General features: G+C 35.0%; 2 protein-coding genes across 2 annotated transcripts; one reads left to right on the forward strand and one right to left on the reverse strand.

Moving 5' to 3' along the window:
- Positions 1–438: 438 nt before the first annotated feature.
- Positions 439–23,988, forward strand: LOC110456782 (lysosomal alpha-mannosidase-like). The gene is made up of 26 exons (XM_021507740.1): positions 439–589; positions 1,532–1,634; positions 2,140–2,313; positions 2,766–2,959; positions 3,458–3,566; positions 4,280–4,377; positions 4,744–4,815; positions 5,249–5,365; positions 5,694–5,897; positions 12,852–12,900; positions 13,099–13,138; positions 13,601–13,670; positions 13,994–14,116; positions 14,674–14,790; positions 15,403–15,529; positions 16,217–16,290; positions 17,124–17,354; positions 17,860–17,981; positions 18,678–18,779; positions 19,310–19,397; positions 20,129–20,215; positions 20,608–20,698; positions 21,020–21,165; positions 21,867–22,037; positions 22,763–22,880; positions 23,801–23,988. Exons 1-26 carry the CDS (start codon positions 473–475, stop codon positions 23,902–23,904), a joined length of 3,048 nt encoding a protein of 1,015 aa, XP_021363415.1. The 5' UTR covers positions 439–472; the 3' UTR covers positions 23,905–23,988.
- LOC110456783 lies at positions 5,893–11,131 on the reverse strand. Its single transcript, XM_021507741.1, has 4 exons — positions 11,029–11,131; positions 10,494–10,689; positions 9,014–9,177; positions 5,893–7,634 (listed from the first exon to the last, which is right to left on the reverse strand). Exons 1-4 carry the CDS (start codon positions 11,072–11,074, stop codon positions 7,417–7,419), a joined length of 624 nt encoding a protein of 207 aa, XP_021363416.1. The 5' UTR covers positions 11,075–11,131; the 3' UTR covers positions 5,893–7,416.
- Positions 23,989–24,973: the final 985 nt, after the last annotated feature.

The raw sequence follows: 24,973 nt of genomic DNA on the forward strand, positions 1-24,973 counted from the left end.
ACATAATATCAAAACGACGATATCAAAAGACAAAATAGAAACACGAAGTCGTCCGAAAAGACGCCAGGAGCTGCAGAAACATCGAACCAAAAGGAACTGCGACATAAACACCATAGAAACGGAGTTAAAACATGTGAGTTAGATGGATAAGTCTTTCCTGCACCACAAGTGGCACCTGTAGTTTTGCATGGCATTAGAAACAAAGCAGAGTATATCAAATGGTTATACAACACAAAATATATGTTTTATCTACCTGTGTATATTCGTATATGCTGTGCGTATACACCGTCTCTTACATCGATATCATAAACAAATATACAACTGACTGTCTGTGTTGACATATCTACTATGATTTCTTAAATATAAACTCTATGTACACAGTGTCTTTTATCTCTTATATGTATAGATAAACGTAACAACATAGCGTTATCACAACAATCCGACATTATAGTCACAATATACTAAGTCAGACATGTTGCTCCCCTTACTCCCAGTTTTCCTAGGTGCAGTCCTCCCCTTGAGGAGTGAGGCACGCCCGGAGTTCACGTGGAGGAGCGAACAGGAACATGCAGCAACATGCGGCTATAATGTAGGCATCAGCAGAATATCAAAAGCAGGAACGACTGGTATCTCGTATACCTTCGTTGTTGTCCGTTTATTTTTATGATATACGTGGTGTTGATTTACATTATTTATATACTTTGTTGTCCCTTTGTGTGTTTGACGTTGTAGTTCTACGAAACGATTTGTTTTGTATTATTTGTTATGTTTAATATTTTGCTTTGTGTGTTTATTTGTTTATAAGTGGGGATGATAATTGATGTGTATATATTCTAATCCATACATTTAAAATAAACTGTTAGATTGTATTGTTCGTTTATTGTTCGTTTCTTTGTAAAGGCTCCATCGAATGTTTATGGAATGATGTTGTGCCACTTTGTCTCGTTATGATAGGATACGATTCTACATTATTTCTGCCTCTTTGTATATCATACTTTGTCTTCTATGACATGACGACGTTGCTCTAGATATAATTTTGCCTTGTTGTATGTTTTACATTGCCCCTTATAATAGGATGTTCTGATATCTTGTTATTACGAATCTTCTAACGTTCTGCTAATATCAGATAACATTTTCTGTTTTCCCATGTCCTAAACGCGTATGACATTGATATTCTCCTATCCTTCACATGTGTCTCTCTCGTTTTAGCCAGTTAAGCACATCTTGTCACCCTTTAGACGAAAATATCCTCGTGCAGAAAAGCAGGCGCTCAACTATGACGTCATAAAAAGTGAATGACGATATTCAAACGCCACATGTGCATCCCCCACTCTGAGAGTGAAACAGTGATATATCTAACCCTCGGGATGATTGTTAACCTCGAGTTAGCCAACCAAAATAATCACCCTCGGCTTGGAGATTTATTTGTCACATTCTCAAAGTAGCAGAAAATTGTTTTAGTCCATTCCATGTATCAGTATTTTCTAAAATGAATACAATAATATCGGTACGTTTTTATCTCTTATTGCAGTCCTGTCCTCAGACACGAGATGACATGATGAATGTCCATTTGATACCTCATACACACGATGACGTCGGCTGGCTAAAGACGGTTGATCAGTACTATTATGGAGGCAAGTCATCAAATATACTAGCATAGTAGTAATACATATCCTCTCTCTATGAAAGATTTTGTCGGATTGGTATCAAAAGAGCATACAATTATGTTTAATGTACCGATTTGTCAAGCCTGTTGGTTGATTTAGAAAATAGGCAATCATCAATTAAGCTTATTTTGATTTGTTAATTCAAGCTTTATATTCTCCATCATAAACATTAAATATTTAAAAAAAAATCATCTACCTGACAAAACATAATTTAAATAGACTTATCTTATTCTGTAATTGTAAATACAAAAAGGTGACACGAAATTATCTGTAATACTATAGCACAGAAAATATGTTTGATTAACGATAACTTACATATATGCTGCTCTTTCATAAGCACTGGGATTTTTCAACGATTTTACAATTTAATTTTTGATATATTCTCTGGCGCTGCTGTTTTCATCGTTTTTCAACGTTTCAAATAACCGACTTTAAGTTGTCGTAGTGGTATACAACCTGTTTTTATCTCCAGACCAGAACTCCATACAGACTGCAGGAGTACAGTACATCCTTGACTCCGTCATTCCGGAGTTGTTACGGGACCCATCCAAAAGGTTCATTTATGTGGAGGTGGCCTTCTTCGCGAAATGGTGGCGAGAACAGGACAATGCCACGCGCGAAAGCGTCCAAAATCTCGTCAATCAAGGTTCATTGATATATCACTTAAACTTAACCAATATATCTCTATAAACTTCATAGACACAAACACAGACGCACACAAACATATTTGAAGCAGGTATTATGACGCCACATATTAGATCGCTTAGGTAAGACCATCGTTATGCATTTCTATTGCTATTACGAACTATTATGTGACATCATAGTTTATGACGTCATTATATCTGCTTCAAATATACAGTTTGAAGAATCTCCTAAAAGAGATAAAGCGCTAAAGACGTATTGATGAGATTTTGTTCTTTTCATATTAAATATATATATATGCGTGCGTGCTTGTGTTCGGTTATAGATTTCCCTGTTTGTTTGTTGCATATAGACAGGTCAGCTAGATATCATATGCTATCCCGACTGGTTTGCTTATAATTACTTGTAAATACAGATTTCGTTATTTTGATTATTCTACTGTGCTATTATTTATAGGTCGACTAGAGTTTATCCTTGGTGGTTGGTGCATGAATGATGAGGCCTCCACTCACTATAACGCCATCATAGACCAACACACCCTCGGATTCGAGTTCCTCAGACAGAACTTTGGGGACTGTGGTCGACCCCGAGTCGCATGGCAGATCGACCCCTTCGGCCACTCTCGGGAACAGGCCTCACTGTTTGCTCAGGTATATCAAAACAGCAGGTTAATAAAAAGCATCGTTCATATTAGGAATCGTTTGCAATAAAGATAATATAACATCATGGTATAAGATTGATATATAATTCAAAACGATCACGTAAAAAAGCAGGTAGATATTTTCAAATTTTAGATCATGGCCCATTCCATCGAAAAATGTATTTAAAAAAAAATTAACAAAAGTATCACTTGAAGTCCAGTGCAATGCCTTGTGCTCAATTAGTGAATACCTTAGGACAATTTGTCGTATGGTCAGTAATGTTTGCTTTCAAAAACAATCGCATCGCAATATATTGATAACGTCTTGCTAGGAGAGGTAGAGGTTGCACCTTAATGCATTGTATAGTTTACCTCTTTAAGTTGCTGCTAAGCAATACCTTCACAACAAGCTACACTGTCGATAATGTGTTAACATGCTTTATGTTTGTCGAGACATGATTTTAAAAAGATTTCTCCATTAATGATATATCGGTTTTCATATTCATAGATGGGTTATGACGGACTATTTATTGGTCGTCTTGACCATGCTGACAAAGATCTCAGATTAAACCAAACGAACATGGAATTTGTATGGCGAGGCAGTCCAAATAATCTAGGTAGGTATACTAGTTACTAGCCTCTTACAAACATTTATGTCAGAATCATGCTCATTTTGCTGATTAATAAGGGAAACGAAACTAGCATTAAATGTGTGTTTCCCTTACACTTACTTTTCATATACATAACACCTATGTGAGAAAAATACATTCTAGGTTACATGTTAGCCTGAAACTTAGATTTATCTGAAAATCATGAAACTTGTTTATTTTCCAGAATCAAATATCAGTTATATGGTCATTCCTGTTTCATTAATCTAAAAAAGTATGATTTGTGACTATGATACGTACAACAAAGTGTGCGGATTAGCGAAGGTGTTTGTTTTTTTCATGTTGATGACGTAACAACCCTAAGATCGTCGTAAGCTGTTTGTGGTTTATTCCCAAGATGACGTCTACATGTCTATTCCGTCTTTACGTATTGCAGAGTTATCTTCTCTTGGGAGCAGGTATTGATTGTTACGTCACTTGATTTTGAGAGTAACGTCAGCATTTTTGAGAAAACGACGTAATTTTCCCGCACAAACCAATGACGTAACAATCAATACCTGCTCCAAAGAGAAGATAACTCTGCAATACGCAAAGACGGAATTATAATAACACGTGGTTTCGCTATAAGTCTATTCTTTTAAAGTAACTATAGTTTGTTCTATAAATGTAGCATAGATATTGAGCTAACAGTACTGTGTTATTGTGTATACGATGACCACCAGGTAAGACGGCCCGGCTGTTTACTGGTGTGCTGTATAACGGTTACGGTCCTCCATCGGGATTCTGCTGGGACATCAGCTGTAAGGATGACCCTATAATGGTACTGCTCCTTTAAAAAGATCTGACAATAAATGTTCATGTATGTTCTAGATATTTTTGGAACAGCCATCATCGTGAGATGTGTAGTCGAATGGTAGAAATATGCATGTGAATTATTCACCGCAATGACAAATAATTTCAAGTAATCACAATTTGTTGTTTGATTAAAATAAGACTTTAAATTCGTTCATTAACTATAATCTAAAATGATAGAAATTTAGAAATCTCTGACATATCAGCGTTTTCTGTTGGAACCCATCAGCTACATATTGCAAAATCAAATGTGAAAAACGTTCCTTTTTCATCTGTGCGTTAATTCTCTAAAGATCCATAAGAACAGTATATAAATGTCATTATTTTATCACAGGACGACGACCGTCTTAATGATAATAACGTGAACAAGAAGGTAGCAGACTTTATCAAGGCGGCTCATGATCAGGTAGATACATAGGTCCAGGGGCTTGATATATATATATAGATATAACAGGTAGGTGTTCAGATTCCTTTGGCTATGAGTTGTAGATTACAAGTTAGAACAGGTATACCAAGCAGTAAATTATGAGACAAGGTATGCTTAAGTTGCAATATCAAACAGTTGCTATCGAAAATAAAGTGAAGTTATGTTTCACTCAATGATATCTTGCTTTAGCTTCATTTCGAGCATGAAGCTAAGACATGGCTTATTAGTCTGTATACGGAAAAAGAATATTGATACTGTTACAAATTAGTATGTGTATTTAACTGCCTACCTAAAATATGGACAGATCGAGTTGTCAATTATATTACAAGATGGATGAAACGCTTGCAAATAAACTGCCTACTTACCCAAACACCCATTTAAATACTGGGTATCCTTTCTACTACTCTTCCAGATGAAGCACTACCACACTAATAGCATAATGATGACCATGGGGTCTGATTTTCAATACCAAAACGCCCATACATGGTTCAAAAATATGGACAAACTTATCAAGTACGTCAATGCACAGGTAAGAATGTTAATCAATGACTTTTATTCAAAGCAATCATTTTCAAATACATAAGATTTGTAATTTTCAAATAAATAAATCATTTCACTTTTTAAATATCAGTTCAAAGAACCATTATGCTTGGACACCTTTAAATTATACACATGTCAATTACAATTTCACGTTCATGTATAGATTATAGAAAAGCTGATAATAATAAGAACGAAATAAATATTCGTTTTGTTGTTAAACTTGTGCTTACAGAAGACTAATAAAAATGACACTAGTCTGACGTGTTTATATCAGAACCAAGAACAAAGCGTTAACATCATTCTTACATATATTACAGCAAAGTAACGGAAGTGACGTGAACGTTTTTTATTCAACGCCGTCGTGTTACCTGGCAGAGCGGAACCAGCTGAACCAGTTATGGAACTCCAAGGCAGACGACTTCTTCCCCTACAGCGACCACGCCCACAGTTACTGGACAGGTTACTTTTCCAGCCGACCAGCTCTCAAGGAAAACGTCAGGCGCACAAACAACTTCTTACAGGTAACTTACAGCAGACGTTGTCCATGTGTTATATTTACCCCCCGTACCACTTACAATTAAATTTGTCCCTGTGTTGTATAAACTTTGATTATCACTCAAACATATTTTGTCCCGTTAGCATATTTACTCTTATCATCACTGACAGCTGTTTTTATCATTGTTTTACAATGCCTATATTACGTACAACATAATATACTATGTTTATTTAACTTCCAATATCAATTACTATATACTTTTTCCTCGGAATGATATATACTTTCAACTTCGATACATCAAATTCTTATCCGTTTTGATCAAATTTCGAGATAAATGCATAATTCGTTAGGCACAATAAACACCTACATCCATTGAACATAAGATAGAGAGTTAAAAGTATATATCGTAATTTAACGAGACTAAACAAATCCTGAACATGCAACTCTGAGAGATACATTGTTACCCTTTCAAACAACGCTTTAAGGAAACAATTATGATTTTAAACGATCCAGTGAATTTGAAATACAACTGAGTCTTAGTTCACAAAAATACTTGCTATGTCCTTAAAAAAGATAACAGGAAACGGCCATTGCACCTTCATGATGTGCCTCACATATACCACATTTGGAACTGTTATAAAGACATTCGTGCTGTATTGCCTGCTGAAGGCTACATTGACATTAAATCTGACATTGTTAGGAGTGGAGTTTACTTGCACTTCACTTAACTTTCGGACGACTTTACTTACAGATGACCTTAATTGCAGGTGACCATAGATTTTAATCCACATCAAAGGAGTGATTTTATCGATATGCATAGAAATATATCTATAAACTGCAACTTCGTTGTATCTTAAAATAATCTTAAGATTTCGTAATCAAAACATCATTTAAAAAACGTGCGAGGTTGTTGCTAGATTTTTGATTTGAAAACATATCCGCCTCCGTAATATTCATTATGATAATTCAAGTACATGTAGCATACCACGATTTTTATTTCCACAATATTACGTTAAATCATGTTTTATTTCTAGTCATATCTCTTTGAATGCGTAGAATATGAGTATATCATTTTTAAATATGATCATTTTTTTAAGTTAAGGATGTTCATATTTCAGTTTAACATCGATCTTATAATGATAACAAATATCACCATTGAATTAAACGCAGCTTTGTAAAACTTTTTCCATTTCATTAACTTTTATTCCGTCTTTATCTAAATGTGGACACGTTTATTATCTAAGTATCGTAAAAGGACTATTTTTATTTTCATACGATCATAAACAGTAATTATAATATTAGGATAAAAATTTAAAATTAATTAAGTCGTATGGTTATTATACAAATCCATAAAAAATTCCGGTTTTATGTTCGCATAGAGGTTTGATAAACTAACGATATTGTTTAAACTGGTATCAAAATATTAAATAACCATGAAATTGGATTTTAGTCAAGCAAATTTACGATCAATAAGAAACATAGCACTTCATCTACTTTGGTTAGTAAAATGATATCTGAGCCTGGTTTATCTTGGACAGCAGCTGTTAAAACCGGGGAGGAGCGTTGGGGTCGGTCTTAACCACGGTCGCGTATACAGGGGGTGCGACTGCCGGTGGATTCACACCTCCTATGTATTGTCCGTCTGGTGTGTAGGCAGGGTTGTAGCCTCCTGGCTGTTGGGAGTACTGAGGGTATGGGGAGTATTGAGCATTCTGCGGGTACGTAGGTTGTGCTGGATAGGAGCCCGGAGGACTGACATTCTCTATAACGAAAAATATGCATTTGTTATATTTTCACCGAATTTAAATGTCATATACCTTATCAATATCGCTTCGATAGTCTTCTGCTTTGGTATGGTGGAAAGAATAATATCACAACTGTGGGTCAATTGAGGAATTGATATATGAGGTAAATATATCTTTCAGTCGGATCTCTATGTAAGCACGATAATCTAGTGATAGGACGCCGGGCTTGTGACCGAAGGGTTGCGGGTTCGAGTCACGGCACGGTACTATGTTGAATCGTTGATCAAATACTTTACTCCGCTTGTTCCAGTCTACTCAGCTGTAAATGAGTGCGTGGATGGGCAGTGCTAGAATTGTTGAATGCTAGCTGTGAGCGCCGAAATGGCTGCACCGGTTGTATCGGCTGGTTGCAAAGGCTCTATAACCATTGATAATAATTTGTGAACAGCTTTGAGACTACCTACACACAAGGTTATGATAAAGCGGTATATAAGAACCTCGAATTATTATTATTAATTATTATTAATTGTAGACTGGCTACCAGCCCCTAAGTTTTTATGAAGAATTTCCCAACTGCATTTTACTACTAGCTTATCTCCTCCTAGTTTAGAACTTAGTCTAGAATCAAACATCAAAGTGATTAACATTATTATATTTAAATTCTTAGTTTTACACATTTGTATTTTCGTAAATTAAAGTTGTGACCTACTTGTTTACCTTAATTGTTGGGGTTTTCCGAAATAAATAATTTGCAACTCAAGAACATGGATACATGTTGCTTGTATGCATATCTTTAATGTGTTATAAAGGTGCAAACGGGTTGTTGTTTTATAAAAAGTCACTTCAGCCTATATGAGAGAGGAGGGGAGTTAAAGCCCTTGAGGTGAAAGTGAAACGATTATAAACGTTGTATATCATGATATATTAAATTGTTCTATATAGCATCAGCCTAATAGCGCTATTAGATACATAACATAATGTTGGTATGTTATAGTTTACGCCACAACTCTTCCTGTTGTTACCTGTCCTTTATTAAAAACTAGTTGCCATGGCTGCTATTCAAGACAAGGCATAAAAATACTATGGTACCCCTGTTGTCGACGAAAAAAGGCCAATTTGATTTGTTATATGCAGTTCCGCCTTTTTCCAAAAAACAACTTCGGTCTACTATTTCGTTATCTAGTTTGTCATTGAATGTCTTCGTTATACATATCCAGAAAATTGCAAGTTATCCAATCATTAAGACTCTTATTTTGCATTTATAGAACATATGTTTCGCCAGATATTAACGCCATATCTCTGTATTGGCCCTAATATAGTGTCGGTCTCATGTAATATTAATGTAGTCTATTACGTACACAATCCAATCTGTAATTGCGACTCGTAGGTTACTTACGGGGAGCGACAGTGAAGGTAGTGGTAGTGTTCACGGGGTTCCTAATAACCCGTCCTGGACGTCGTTTTCTTCTCCAGACGCAACCAATGCAAACAAGACAGGCGATGAGGGCTCCCAGACCAATGAGACCGCCCACGACAGCTCCAGCTATTGTCCCTACCGACCTACATAAAATAATACCGCATTTGCATTTAATTTAGTTAGTGCTGAAAGATGTCCGAGTAAATGTATCCTACATGTAGTTTTAAATTTTAAGAGTAGCATTCCTGTCGTAGGATCCTGATAAGTATTCATGAAATATACAAAAAACGAAACTCATATCTTTACAAGATTTTTGAAATTGTAATTTTTGAAATGATAATGATCGGAATAACTCTATCTTAAAATTCATTACCATTGACACTTTTATGAAACATGAATTCAAACCCTCTTCAGAAAAAAGACATCTTGCAATACATTTAAAGATTGAAATTGTTAAAAGTTGCTTTATTGAATACAAAAACTAAACCAAACGAAAACAGAACTACAGAAATGCTAGGGGATCGGCTTGAATCTCTAATTCTATGTTTAACAAAATTAATGTTGGTATCAGTGAATTGCAACTGCACAAAATGATAGATTAGACCTTTGACATGGAAAGTATCTCTAAACCAGGAAGAAAATGAGTAGCTAATTAATTTCTTTCTTTTTCTGCTGACATTAAAACCTCATCATATTGCAACAATTTTTTCAGAAAAAAGTTTGATGTTATAGAGGGATTTGCCCTTAAAATGAAATATATAAAAGGAATTCTTAAGAGAAAGCAAAAAATGGACCGGGAACTTTATTGGCGGTAACTGCGTACTATCTTCAAATAACTCAGAGTGACGTCAAAATGGAGGCTATATAGGGGACGTCGTATATGACGAACACGTTTGATTTATCGAAACAAGACGTTTGTTATGACGAGAATATGTGATTTCTAAACATATGATGTTAAATGTGACGATAGTATGTGATTTATTGACACAGGACCCAATAAATGACAAAAATATGTGGTTGATCGACAAAAGACGTCATATATGACATAAATATGTGATTTATTGACAAAGCACCTCATATATGACGAATTTATATGATTTATCGTTACAGCACCTCATATATGACGAACGTATGTGCTTTATCTCCAAAAAAATGTAAAATATGTTGTTTTTATGATGAACATGATCTTGAAATCGGTTTCATGCATGCATTTCCGTTTAGGAAAATGTATGTCTTTTCTCTAGCTCAAATGAGACTCGTTTCATTAATCTCATTTTAAAAGAAAACCCATTTGACATTGTATCTGTACACATATGTTCTAGATAAACAAATACGAAGTGAAGGAAGAAAATGACATTTTGGTACATACATGTGACAGTCTAAACAGTTACTGTAGCAATAAGACATATAGCAACAGCAACACTAGAGAAGTAAATTAGGATTTCAACGTTTCACTAACTGAATATACAAGCCGTAAGATGTGATGTTGCTGTTGTCATAGACGTTACTACAACATCTGACATAGTATATCCCGCTACAACAGTACTGGTCGTAATAGCAGTAGGTAGATGACGTTCGGTATTTATAAATCCCGTCAAAGACATCAGTGTAGCCTTCCTGTGCATAACAGTACTCGGCGCTGACAACGGATAAACCTGCAAGACCGATTGTTATATCAAGCAAAAATTGAAATAGAAATATATTTATTGTCTTGAATTGTTGTGTACTATGATCAGTTAGAGTTTTAATTTTGATAAACAGCAAATTGTTTCGAAACTTCGACAATATTTATCGTTCGTATATCGTTGCTGTTATATATGTGTCAAGTGCCTCCATTGCATTATACTTCAGTTATTACCCGTAAGGAATATTATGTACATATATCATTGCCCATAAGCTATCAATATAATAACATATACGACATTTATATATATACTTTTTTTTAATATATATTTTTACATTTTACATTTAATTTGAATGTATCGAATACTCACAAGAACAGAAAATTGCAGCGAATACGTCAATTTTAGGTGCCGACATTATTCCACAAATAAAACTGTTTCGTTTAGATATGTACTTAACATGTAAATTCAGACATGCCTACGATGAATTTACGGTGACGATCAGGAAATCTGTACCAGTCATCATATCCGCTGTAGTATGACATGCTACGTACAGCAGTTTATAATGTGCACAAGTCATTTCTTACTTCACTCGGCTAACCAAGTTATGCCAATCAAACTCAGAGTAATTCATTTCACAATAGAGTTGTGCTTAATACTCCAAAACAGCTAGATGGGGAGAAGGGGTACAACTATAAAAAGAAAACTCCTTAATAGCGGTGAAAGGAATAATAAGATAAGCTGGCTTGGATCTTTCCGCACTGAAAAAGATTTGGTATTGCATAAATTATAAGTGTGGGATTTTCATGATTACAGACATAACACGACCATTTAGTCGAATGTAAAAACTTTGGGCTTCTTTCAGGGTCACTGCAGTTAAATGTGTTAAAATCTTCAAATGGGTACTAATCATGCATAGTGTAATGAAATTGAGACTGTAGTATTAGCAGTCTCCATATTCAGTACGTTTTAATAATGTTTACCTTGGCTCTCTCTTTAAATACAATTTGATCAATACAGTAACAAGGGGCCTCTTGTTATGAATGGTATCGAGATACAGTTTAATAACGTTCACGTTTGTGCACTTGAAGCTTAAGAACTGGTATTACCGCAGTAAGCCTTATCTCTGTTATTGTGCCAAGAAAGCTGTCTGGTTGATCTTCCTATGGCCCTAACGTAGTTCATAGAGTACACGTTAACCCAAAATATAACTAAATTGTTTATAAAAAAAAACATATCTATGGGGCAAAGAAGTAATTCCAACAGTGTGGACAAGTTTAGGTTGTCAAATTTTCGGAGCGATCCGCTCCTTTATCAATAAAAACATATATATATATATACAGCAAGCTGGCAGAGTAAAAATACGGCGTTTCGTGACTTCCTGTTTACCAGGAAGTGCAGGAAATAATGCCTGTGTATAAGCAATGTAAGCCTGAAATGAAAAGAAGGCGCAATATCGATGAGCGATTTTATGTTACACAACAGAAAATAGTTCTGACTTCAAAGTTTATAATCTTTTGTCTGACTGACGAGTAATGTCCATCATATACCAAGCTTGAGAACTATATATGTTTATATTTGGATGTATCGTAATTAAAGCGCAGGCAGATGATTTCTAATTTATAAATGTATTTTATATTGGTGTTAGACAAATGATTTCTAAATTCGAGTAAAATAGTATTTAAAAAGCTTTTCTATGATAGTGTGAGCCTTCGTTGTGTAAGAAGCGTTATAAGTTTCATATCGCTTATATCTTCAGCAAATTATCATTTATTAATTAATATATAAACTAACTCGATCTAGGATTCCAACGCTGTCAATCAGGTAGAGAAAATAATTAAAATTACTACGTAGTTTTGGAATGGGAACATTTATTTATGCACAGATACAACCTTGACCTTGTTTTAAGATTCAATGATTTTAAAACATCTGATATTTAGGTATATTATCAAATATGGCAAAAATATATATATTCTTTTTAAATTGATACAAGCACAGCATTTATATTAGACAATTGAATCCGGATGTATTATTAAGCGTGTGTTTATAAAATATGTTGATAAGATGATGTTTATGAACGATTAATCACTGTTACATTGATAGTTAATTTCTAAGAATAAACTTTACTGCCTCTTATATTCTGTCCAAACTGCTTTTTTTCTCAATGTATCATGTCTATATGTTGTGTTCTTCAGGTTTGCAAGCAGGTAGCAGCTTTCAATGGCCAAGAAGTAAATAAATTAAGTATGTACTCACTTTTATGTGTAGAGTAATATCAATGATACCATATTACATAACCATGTTTATAGTTAAATGGGGTTAATTGACAAAGGCACAGAAAACGGCTGAATAATGATAATAAAAAAACCTGAATTTGACACAATCATAACTATAGTCTTGCTGGTTAACACTTTTAGTAAAAAAGTCAATGATATATTCCAGAGGAGGCGATGGCTGTCGTTCAACATCATGATGCCATTTCGTAAGTAGCAATACTAAATTAATCTGTAAAATGTTATTTATGAGCGATAGGTGTTTCCAGATAATCAAATTGATGACATCATTGCATTTTAAAGATGACTGATGAAGCATATATAACATTCAACCGCAGGAACATAAAACCTTATATTAGATATTAAAGAAATAGTCATATATCATATGTTGAGTACCTTGATTTCATATGTATTTCATCTACTTGTTACCTTTATTTGATCACAAACGATTTCTGGAGTTGCCAGATCACTAGTAACCGAATTGTCAATGCAAGTTACAAATACCAAACTGAACTCCTGCCACGATGCTTCGCTGTGCAAATAGATATGTGGCGTATGGAAAGTTAATCATTTCTGTAACTTTGATAAAAAGGTTATCGATAGAATTTTTTATATATAATTAAGTCGTACTTTGTTCAATGTGTGATATATTTCTAATATTGTCATTAAAGTGGTACAGAAAAACAGCATGTAGCAGACGACTACGCACAGAGACTGGCAGTGGGAGTCAAAGACTGTCAGGTAGGTTCACTGAGATACATAGCAATGATCCATTGGTGAAGTTAATATGTAATAATATGATTGTATAAAACAGTATACGTGTGTACTTGTTACGAAAATCTCACCGGAAAATCTAATATATGAGATATGATACGAAGATCAAATGGTATCTAGAACATGTAATTATACTGCTCTACAGAATGTTAAACAGACATGCTAGCTGTTTCCTATGGTGGCAGAAGAGGTTATTGTTAATTCGTTATACACACTGCATTCTGTTATTAGACGTAGTTCATGAATCTGTGTATGTCATATTGTACATTATATAAAGTTATTCGTTACAGATGATGTTGAACGCTGAGTTCAGTGATATGCTGACTGTTGGTTCATCCATCGGGCCTCCAGAACAAAACTTCTGTCCCCTCCTCAACATCAGCAAGTGTTCGCTGACAGAGAACTATAACTCGGTATATAGTGACAATATCGTATATCTGGGATCTCAGACTGACTATTGTGGTCATTATCACTCTCTTAGAAACAAAACACATACAACAAACAATCAACATACATACATCCATACATACATGAATATAAGTAAGGCACTCTATAAAAACTACAATTAGTATTCAATGCACATAGCTATGTCTAAGAAGGGGGATGTAATTGGTGTTGACAATGTCATCAATGAAAGTTCATAATTTATTGCACTATCTGATAAAAATATTAGTTAATTGACAGTCACAAATTTACGAAAAATGTATGATATGAATTGTGTATCTATCAAGCTTATTAAATAATACTTTTCTTGTTTCTTTTTTGTTGCATAGTAAAATAATGGGTTTCCGTACAATTGCATAATTAAACACAATATTGTTTTTGTTTTTGTTTTTAATGTAGTTCTAACAGTCCAACATACCAATTTGTCTGAAATAGGAAAAGTGGTGTTACTCAAAGCACGATATATTTGTTTCGTTTGTTATGCTTAATTACAATGTTGTACGTGTTATATCCGTGTATTTGCCAGTTTGTGGTACTAGCCTACAACCCACTAGGCCGGGAAGTTCTAAATTACTTCAGGATCCCTGTTCTGGGCACAAACTACCAAGTAACAGACAAAGACGGGACACGCATACCTGCACAGGTAGGAGATTATGTGGCAGCATGGAAAATGTCATCATGTAGGAGTTTCCCCTACGGTATTGTATTTCGTGATATAATTTGCTATTTGTTGCTTTCTACCTCGAGTTATCCCGCTTGTACTTGTAAGTGACGATTTCAAGTTGGGAAATCAGGACAGCATTGTTTTCCCCCTAGACTATCCTGTAAATGATAATCCATCAGACTGCTGGTGTTCTCTTTTAATAGACTGCCTACCAGATTTTAAGATTTGTAGAATAGTGTTCAGCTACAATCTTCTTCTAGCTTTTCTCTTTCAAGTTTGAAATTGGACATCCAAGACATCAAAATGATAAAAGTCTCATTTTTCTTTATAAAGTAATATTCTAGGTACAGTGGCCGGTTTATTCCCTTGAGAGACCGTTATGGTCTCAAAAGTTTGACAGATTTACATCGCCCATGCAAACACGTGCAATGAATAACCAATTAATATTCTATTACAGAGCTTTACAAACATTGGATATGGAGACTAAAAAGTTCTGTTTAAATATCCATTACATTAATTGTTGAACTGTTCTATAACTACAAAAGGTTAATTGACAGATTGTGGACAATGAATCTATGTCATCTTTTACAGCTCATCCCTGTGTCCAATGCTACACGAGACATTCCAGAGCGGAAAGGAACCAGGACCGATCATGATTTGGTGTTTCGTGGAACTCTTCCGGCCCTAGGCTTCTACTTGTTCTTCGTTCAATATAAAGGTTTTAAGTTAAAAATTGCAATCAAAATATATTTTATAACAATATTTGTTCGTTTGCTTTGTATGAATTTCACTTCAAAGCACATACAGGCATATGAATCATATTTAATGAAGCAAAAATGACTAGCGTAACTGTGAGCGAGCTCACAAAACAAATTACCCCCACTTGCGCTTCCACTAGTTTCTGGAGCAGCAATTTAAAGTGTCATTGGCCATAACTCCCGTAAAAGATGGTTGAATGGCAAATTCGTTCTTCGTGTACATTTATATATGATATTATTTGCGCTTTCAAGGTTTCTGGAGCAGAAATGTATAGTTTCAAGGGTCATAACTCCCACAGGTAAAGTTGAATCACAAATCCCCTTCTTCATACACATCTTCATATGTTGTATTTCCACTTTGTCAAGTTACGCATCCATTGGTTTCGGAGGAGTTACATTTACAAGGATCATGGCGACACGGAGAGACGGAAGAACAGTGTGATTCCTATATTCCCGCCCCTCACCAACCCTAAACTTCGTTTGCGGGGGATAAATACTACTTCCCTGAACTTGTTTCCTACTTAAAACACACACACTATAAAGGTTTATACGGCATGTTATCAAAATACTTTTTTATTCGATGTTCAAATCAAATTGATTACAATTGTATAACATTTCTGAACACTCTTTTCGTTGCAACTCAACAGAAGAAAACGTTCCTGTTAAAGAGAACGTTCCTCACGAAGTAGAACCTAAGGCTGACATAATATTGAAAAACAAGGTAACCCGTCTTTGTTTATAGAAGGTATTTCTTTGATTTTCGACAATGATTTACTATATAAAACAAATACTATTGTCAGATTGATTGTCAAAGTATCAAAGAAATTACAAACTTTCTGCAAATAATATTAGAGAAAAACCCAAACGTTGCAAAAGTGCCAAATTAAGAGAGAGAGAAAAACAATTTTACTAAGCTTGAGCCCGTAGCTGTCGTTAATCGTTCAAATTGATTATTGTTTTCTGTGAATGTCGAGACAAAGGTAAAACCCATATCACCCAAATATTGATATATCCCTGTTCCCGCTTGCAGAAGTATGAATTGCCCACACTAGATAGTCTCATCTATTGTTTTATTGGACATTTTTATCTATAACAACAGAAAAAGCTTGATGATATATGAAAAAATACTGCAAATCTGTTGGAATAAATCTTTATCATTTGATGTGCAAGCTTGTGAAATACAGTTCTAATATTCTTATAATTCAGCTGGCATACCAACGTGTTGCTTGTATGAATTCCTGACAATGAATTCAAATGTCTTTAAGTCTTGTTCAGTTTCATGATTATCTTTCTTGAATGAATCATTCAGTACGTTGAAATTTTACAGTAAATACAAAATATCCGCTGTCTAAAGAAATAGTACTGTAATGTATTACCACCCCTGTAATATCCTATAATTAGATCGTGATTTTGTTTCTATATCTTAAACTTAACATTACATCGTCAATTAGCTGAGTCAGTTATATTCTTAAACATACATTTTATTGAATTTTCTGTTGTTATTAGAAGAAAAAAGGTTTAGGTAACATAATTATTTTTAAACCTACCTTCCAGCATTTAAGTCTGACCTTTGATGGTACGACGGGCAAAATCAGGCAGATGCAGCAGCTGGAAGACTCGATATCAATAGGAATTAGTCAGGACTACATGTACTACCTGGGTTACCATGGTAACAACAGTAAAGACGACTACCAGAACTCGGGGGCCTACATCTTTCGCCCCAACGGGTCACTGGCCACCAACTTTTCCCAGACCAGCCTTAAGACCAAAGAGTACATAACGTTTGTAAGTTGTTGAAAATTACGATTCAAATTCGATTCTTAACGAAACAATTCAAAGACGAGGGTTCTAACTTTTGTTCACTTGCAGAACATGTTAAATCATAATATGTTTATAATGTTACATAATATTGCAAAAAGTTAAATGGATCTTATAATGAATAGCCCGTAAATAAACTATTAACATGGGATTGAACTTTCATTAAATGTAATTTTTTTTAGGAAATCCATACAACATCACCTTTTCATTTAAATAAGTGTCGCATATGCAGTTCATTCAACTTTATTCTTTTTACTTACACATAAATTCACAACTTTCAATTTAGCATATTCGTTATTTGTTGGGACATCAGTATTTTGAATTTCTTTGTCATAAATAAAATAACAATGAGTAATATCTATGATTATTTATGATATGGTTCCTCTAATCATCGGAAACGTCAATGATACCCATGCCCATGTACACATATGTATATCACCCTACCTCTATACCTTCCCACCACATGCCTCAGGGAGACGCCCTGGTAAGGGAGGTCCACCAGCAGTTCAGCCCCTGGGTGTCTCAGGTGGTGAGACTGTATGAAGAGGAGAAGTACGCCGAATTCGAGTGGACCATTGGCCCTATTCCGATAGAGTAAGTTCAAAACCCGCCTCACTGGTCATCATATTCTGCAGTATTAAAAGAAAAAGAAAAAGAAAAAGAAATCATGTAGATATACCAACCTAAATATTAAAAAGAATAAACAAAATGATCCTAAACGAATTTATAATCATGTCATGAAACCATCTTTCAAATCGTAGTTTTGAATTTGCATAAACGACCATAACGATTCTATATGTAGTTATCACAATCATTGTTATACAATAACCTCCCCTGTTCACTGTTTACATATATTTCTGGAATCCATGATTATTTTAGGGCTATTTAGATTCATGCTTCGCAAAATTACCAAAATGCAAACAGTTTTTTTTCGGTACACACCGTTTAACCACAAAGATAACTATGGTTAAATATTCCTTATAATTCAATTTGAAGGGAGGAAAACCAGAAACACTTTTTAGTTTAAAGTTAATGAGTATTTAACCATTTCTGCTACAAATGAAATACTTTTGTTGAAAACACAGCAGTGCGCTAAAGTGTCATCGCCGAGCCACTTTAAACAATCAGTAGCTAGAATTTCAAATACCGCGCCGAACATTTCAGTGTACACGTCATCACTTTTTGTCTTGTTTTCTGGTAATACGATATAACATGAAGACGTCTGTCATTGAGGGAATAACCGAAATTATACTATTTATATGTTTGATATTCTTGATATTTCAATTACAGGGACGGTTACGGTAAGGAGGTGATATCCAGATTCTCCACCAACCTCAATTCTTTCGATACATTCTATACGGACGCTAACGGCAGGGAAATACTACAGAGACGGTTTGTAGCTCAATTTAATACGATACTTTAAAGTTTCAATTGATTGTTAGATTAGTAAATCAAATGTTTCTTACCAAATAAGTTCTTCAGTTCCCAGCCAGATGATGCTCGTGTAGATTCCTTATTCTTCCGCTTTGCCGACAGAATAATTAATTAAATATTTGAATATACACCAGATGCAAAACGCACGGCATATAACCTAACAAGTACATGCTTGAAAACGTTCAAAGTGAAATGTTTTCGACCATGTTTGATTTTTTTTTGAAGGCTTATTTTGACTCGTTAGCGATGATGCGGGTTAAGTTATTACCCTTAGTACCTACCATGAAGAAATTATCATAATTGCAAAGATCACTTTATACATATTGATCTAAAGCAACAAGCATATGCTGGACCTCAATCTGCCTACGCAATGGATACTATGGTAATATGCAATCAACTGTGAAAATCGTTTTCATTAAACTATGCACTATGCAGGTGGTTTTTTTTTTCAATTTAACACTTAGTGCAACTTTCGCTATTCGATCTAGTTACAATCATCGTGACACATGGGTTTTGAACCAGACAGAAGATGTGGCTGGAAATTACTACCCAGTAAACAGTAGAATCTTCATACGGGTGAGTTACATTTACCAACAATAGGGAATAATTTTATTGTTCATCAGCAAGTTTCATATAATCAAATAAAAACGTTCAAAAGAATCACAATAGAAAGCAAATGCAACATAGTGTCAACTCAAAAAAGACAAAAATATACCGCAATGTCAACATAGTGTCAACGCAAAAACGACAAAATAAACCGCAATGTCAACATAGTGTCAACGCAAAAACGACAAAATATACCGCAACGTCAACATAGTGTCAACGCAAAAACGACAAAATATACCGCAATGTCAACATAGTGTCGACACGCAAAAACGACAAAATATACCGCAATGTCAACATAAAAGGGGGAAATACACCATTGTGTCAAAATTAAAGGGTAAAGTAAACCACCGTGTCAACATAAAATGGTAAAATATACGGCAGTAACACATTTGGACCACAAAAGGTATAAAAATGCAGAATGGAAGAGACATCATAATAAAAAGAAATAATCAACTTCAAAATAAATCCAACGCTCCCTTTGCCATTCATGGCACAAGGTTGTCGGATACCGAATCGAAGCGGTTGAGCAAAATACTTCTTTATTTATCATTCTTTGTTGACACTTTCATGGTTTGTTCGTTTTGATAAACAACAATGGTGTACTGTTATAGAACTTTCCGTTTCAAAGGTTCTTTGTGAAATACCAGTAAAAGGAGTATTACAATTATATGAAGGTGTCATACATATATCACGTTATTCAGGACGAAGCCAAAAATGTACAGTTCACCGTCCTTACTGATCGCTCACAAGGTGGCGCTAGTCTCCGAGCAGGTAGTCTCGAACTGATGGTACGTATCCCTAATTTTCTAGCACAGTGAACGTATTAATGTAAAATCATAAATGCAAATGCTTCGTGCTACATTCTCAGTTTCAGACACTATATTTCATAAACAATTATTCATATTAATAAGAAATCATTATTACCAGTGATTATTCGAATCTCAAGTCGCCTTCAGATTTTGTTTTTGGTTCTTTGAATTTTAATTGGCCATATTTTTGATGCAACAGAATTCTTTGATTTGGATGTCATACAAATAGTGTTTTAGTTTGTTCATGTGTCCAAAATAAATTGTATGGTAATAAATTGAAGAAAATAAAATGGTAACTTTGTTGTTTGTGTGAATAGGAGGATTAAGAAAGAAATTTGAATTAGTAAATATCCCCTAAAACCATGCTATAGGTACACCGTCGACTCCTGGCTGACGATCATAGAGGTGTAGGCGAACCACTCAACGAGACTGGTTCAGACGGTCGGGGACTGATCATACGAGGTTAACTTAAGATATTTTTTATCATAACGATAATGCTATTTATGTATGCTTCATGATCTATCTTCGTCAGCTCCCAAAGAAATTCGGTCGCAAAGTAAATAATATCATCGACATTTAGTGGGCACATATTTTGAAACAATTGGTGTTTATTTTTCATCATTTATTTGTGAGTTCAAAATCCTCACGAGAATATAACGTTTGTAACACGAACATCCGTGAAAGTGATGAAATTTACAGTATCTGAACATATTCAAGTCATCATATCCTATTGCTAAACATTAAATATTTTACAAACCATTGTGTTGTCGTCAATGATTTCAGGTAAACATTACGTATTCCTTGAAACAATTGCCAAGTCTGCCCGGTGTCACAGAGATCTGGCTTTAAAGTTGTACATGGCGCCTTCACTCTCGTTTATGATTGGACAGGGGGGACAACAGGTGTGGATACAGAACTGGGGTGTCCATGTGAGTATTTGCTTCACGTTTGTCCTGTTACTGAGAAATTTTCTGGAGATAGTGTCCGTGTGTGTCTATGACCAAAGATCCTTTGCCTATTAACTTAAATACCGATATACAAAGATGTAGCAGTAAAATAAAAGTAAGGCTAGGGAGGCCTGACATCCATACAGTTGGCGCCATGTACTCTCATTTGTTTGACGTCATAAAACAGGAATATTATTCAGTTTTATGCGGATTAGGCTCTGAAAGTATTTCGCTCTTCACAAAAACCGGGAAAATTTCAGCTTTGCGAGACTCTTGGCATGGTACCAAATCGTCTGTTCGAGAAAACTGCGAATCATCGTTGCGTTAAGCTCTTGACACGGATTTTTTTCTGCTCTTAACAGAAAGCAGAAAAGAATCGGCTGTGTAGGGCTCGAAAGCTTGGAATCAATATCGATGACGTGTTAGTTATAGTTGATGTCACTTCTATGTACAAAGATTGGAACTGATTTGTACTACATAGAACAAAATGTTGTCATACGTTAGGTATCACAGTATCATGTTAGAAATATCAACCATCAGGTTCGGTTTGATATTCTTTATTCATAACATTAGGCCCTCTATGATCTCACAAAATGACCTAATGAATATGGCCACAATACATTTCTTACGAATCTTCGTGCTTTTTTAATTCCTACAATATTACACTTCTTATAAAATTCCAGTGGACAGCCATGAAAACTCCACTGCCAGCCAATGTGCACCTACTAACCCTGGAAAAGTGGCCGACCCCGGGGGTGGATCCATTAGATGACAGGGGATACCTTTTGAGGCTGGAACACATTTACGAGGTGGATGAGGATCCGGCACTCTCCCAGCCTGTCACCCTTGACCTGGTATTATATCACTGGTCACATGTTAAGACTCGATTTGTCTGAGTGATAATTACGGGTATACGAGTCATAAGTACCACCGCTAGGTTTTTTCGATGTGTGCTGAGATTTCTGTTTCCTTAGTTTTAATATTTTCCCGTATATTTTCTGTTTGAAAACTTCACCAATAATCAATGTAAAGAGTTAACGTTCCATTAAGGTGTCCCCATACCTTGTGTATTATCTCTATGAAATAAATATAAGTATGTTAAATAGTGATCGAGGAATTATGATACTGTAGAAGCCTGTTGAAACATTAACAAAAGTAAAAAATGTTGTGGAATTACGATTCTACATGTCTTCTTGTAAAGCGGTATAAATTTCGTGATGTTTATACATAAAAGCAATCAAAGTCTTACTAGTATTTAAAGGGGGTTCTTTCCTGTATATCAGTATTTAGAGAGGTAAATTTCGGTATTATAGATGTTTACATGGAGAAGATCAAACAAAATTTCCTATTTCCTTAAACTTATTGAAATGTTCGAACAATAAACCATTCGTACATAGCATAACTTGACGAATATTTATTTCAATAACGTTGATATCTTCATTTTTGTCTCACTGATGAAGAAAAGATGTATGTGTATAATACTCAGACGTGTTTTGAAATAAATATGATAGATAATCTACATAAAAACATTTAACTTCGATGCATGTCAAAATATCAGGTGTTACTATGCTGATTCCAGAATCAGATATTTAAGTTTGGCCTCCAAATCGTGAACGAGGTGACGTTAGGAGCGAACATGCCATTGTCACAGTTACGAAGGATGGAATGGACCGTCATCGTCGACAAGGAAGTATCAAGTACGTATTGGGCTTTGGTAATTCACACTGAAATACTAACAAGGTAACTATTAATACATCCATAGGTTTATCTGATTACCCAGGTCTTGTAATTGTGAAAAAAGGTACCCAACCTATCTTCAATAAAATTCATCAGTTCGGAAATGTATAATATCAAAGTTTTACTTTCTACACATACAATAGCTTGACAAAGGGACCAATCGGTCTTGAAACGTTGCGACACGTTTAATAGTAGTGTACTTTGTTTGTGTAGAAAGTAAAACTTTGATATGGTACCCAACCTGTTTTCACATAACTAATAATTTTACTCAGCTTGTCAAATCGGATCAGGAAAACATATTCAACTCTTCTAAAATCGCATTTGTGCGCTTTCCCTCCTTACGACTATAAAATATGAGGGTCGTCTACAATTGATAAAGGAATCGTTCCAAACTCGGTTAAAAACAAATTTATATAAGTTTTCCGATGACGACTTGATTAATAAAGTTTTTTAATGAGATAAACAGTACAAAAACGTAATTCATATACTCATCAAAACAATGAAAGTTTGGACTGAAGGATTGACCTTATACTTCGCAAATGGTCTTAAATAATCACTAGAAGTATGAGGTAGGGAAACATCTATTTATACATTTTAGGACGTCGACTCAGAAAGCCAAACCAAATGACTATTTAATGTTCCATTTGGCAATAATGTCCATTTTTTACTTATGAGTCGTAGAATTTAGGACTCATCAGTGGAATAAAAGGTAAAACTGATGAAAATCCATCTCCAATGTGCTTCGAAACCATTATTCGCCAAATGAAATTGCGCCATGTGTTTTTCTTCTTTTTTTTCCTCATTTTAACGACATCATATGCTTTGGCCTGTGGAATTTTACAGGAAATAGTATTATGGTGATTGTGAACTCTATGTTTAGATACTGTGGAATCGGTGGACACTACGCTACGAGTAGACAACACCACCATTACTTTGAACCCCATGCAGATACGGACATTCATTGTCAATCGTCTGGAAGGTTGAGCGTATGGTCAACTTCCAAAACTTAAACTTCTGTATTGTGCCAGTGCAATTATTATTATTTCTAAATAAAGAATTGTTCCTTTTTCTTGATGTCAGGGATGGCGCGTTTGTTTTTTTCTTTTTCGTATTGTTTGTAAGATTTTTTCTTTCTTTTTTTCTTTCTCTTTATGTCTGTGAATGACGACAGGTGTCAGGAAAAACGTGATTCATTTGGAAGACAAAAATAAGTCGTTTTGGACACGGATTCGGAAAAATATGTTTATAATCTTGTGCGACATGAAAAATATACAACAAAAAGGGAGATAACTCGACATCCCTTCAATGCCATATAGAAAAATGTACACGTTTTGCCCAGAAAAAAAAGCAAAACATCCGCAATTCACTAGGAAAAGTTGAAGGAATATCTTAAGTAATTGGAAAAAAGCTATTTCTTATTTCAGTAGACCAGTACGCCCTGAATGATTCAAACACACCTGACCTACAACAGAAGACATCGGAACGTTAGAGAGTGAATCATCCCATCAACCGATACCGGCGTCACGACGAACAGGAACACAGAAGCTCTCAAATAAAAACGTAATAAATTACCGAAACTGACGTGCGAAAAATGGGAATTTTATTACGCGAGTTGGGAATTTAGGTTTCCACCTATTAGTATTAACAACTCACGATACTTTATTTTAACTTTATCTTCTCGTGTCACCGTTCTTACGACACTTGCCCAACAGGTGGCCTGTATTGAGTGGACGACGGTCTCTGTCGATCAATTTGTTATGGTTGATAGATGTATAAAGAGTCAACTAGGGCAAACGATTATTCTTTATATATGTGTTTTCTATGCTACGGTACATGTTTCCTTGGTGACCCGAGGAAGTCAATAAAATGGGTCGGCTCGCCCTTACCGAAACGTGCTAATATAATATTGGCCATTTACAACGAAATTGAAAACGTGATATTTTATTTTTATTTTTCGCGACAAATGTAGAAGGGGCTTTGTGGTCCTGGGAGTTGTGTACAAGTAGACGTTTTCTACATTTAAACAGCCCACGTTTTATTACAGTGAACCTTT

The sequence above is a fragment of the Mizuhopecten yessoensis genome, unplaced genomic scaffold (genome assembly GCF_002113885.1).
Source record: "Mizuhopecten yessoensis strain PY_sf001 unplaced genomic scaffold, ASM211388v2 scaffold8841, whole genome shotgun sequence".
NCBI lineage: Eukaryota > Metazoa > Mollusca > Bivalvia > Pectinida > Pectinidae > Mizuhopecten > Mizuhopecten yessoensis.

What these genes read in the sequence shown, in the direction of transcription:
- LOC110456782 (XM_021507740.1), top strand. Translation starts at nt 473, where the DNA reads ATGTTGCTCCCCTTACTCCCAGTTTTCCTAGGTGCAGTCCTCCCCTTG. An exon ending in TCAAGTACGTCAATGCACAG is followed by an intron (nt 5,366 to 5,693) that starts GTAAGAATGTTA and finishes CATATATTACAG; the next exon opens with CAAAGTAACGGAAGTGACGT. An exon ending in CCAAGAAGTAAATAAATTAA is followed by an intron (nt 12,901 to 13,098) that starts GTATGTACTCAC and finishes GATATATTCCAG; the next exon opens with AGGAGGCGATGGCTGTCGTT.
- LOC110456783 (XM_021507741.1), bottom strand. Translation starts at nt 11,074, where the DNA reads ATGTCGGCACCTAAAATTGACGTATTCGCTGCAATTTTCTGTTCTT. An exon ending in CGCTGCAATTTTCTGTTCTT is followed by an intron (nt 10,690 to 11,028) that starts GTGAGTATTCGA and finishes TCGGTCTTGCAG; the next exon opens with GTTTATCCGTTGTCAGCGCC. An exon ending in TACCTTCACTGTCGCTCCCC is followed by an intron (nt 7,635 to 9,013) that starts GTAAGTAACCTA and finishes TTTTCGTTATAG; the next exon opens with AGAATGTCAGTCCTCCGGGC.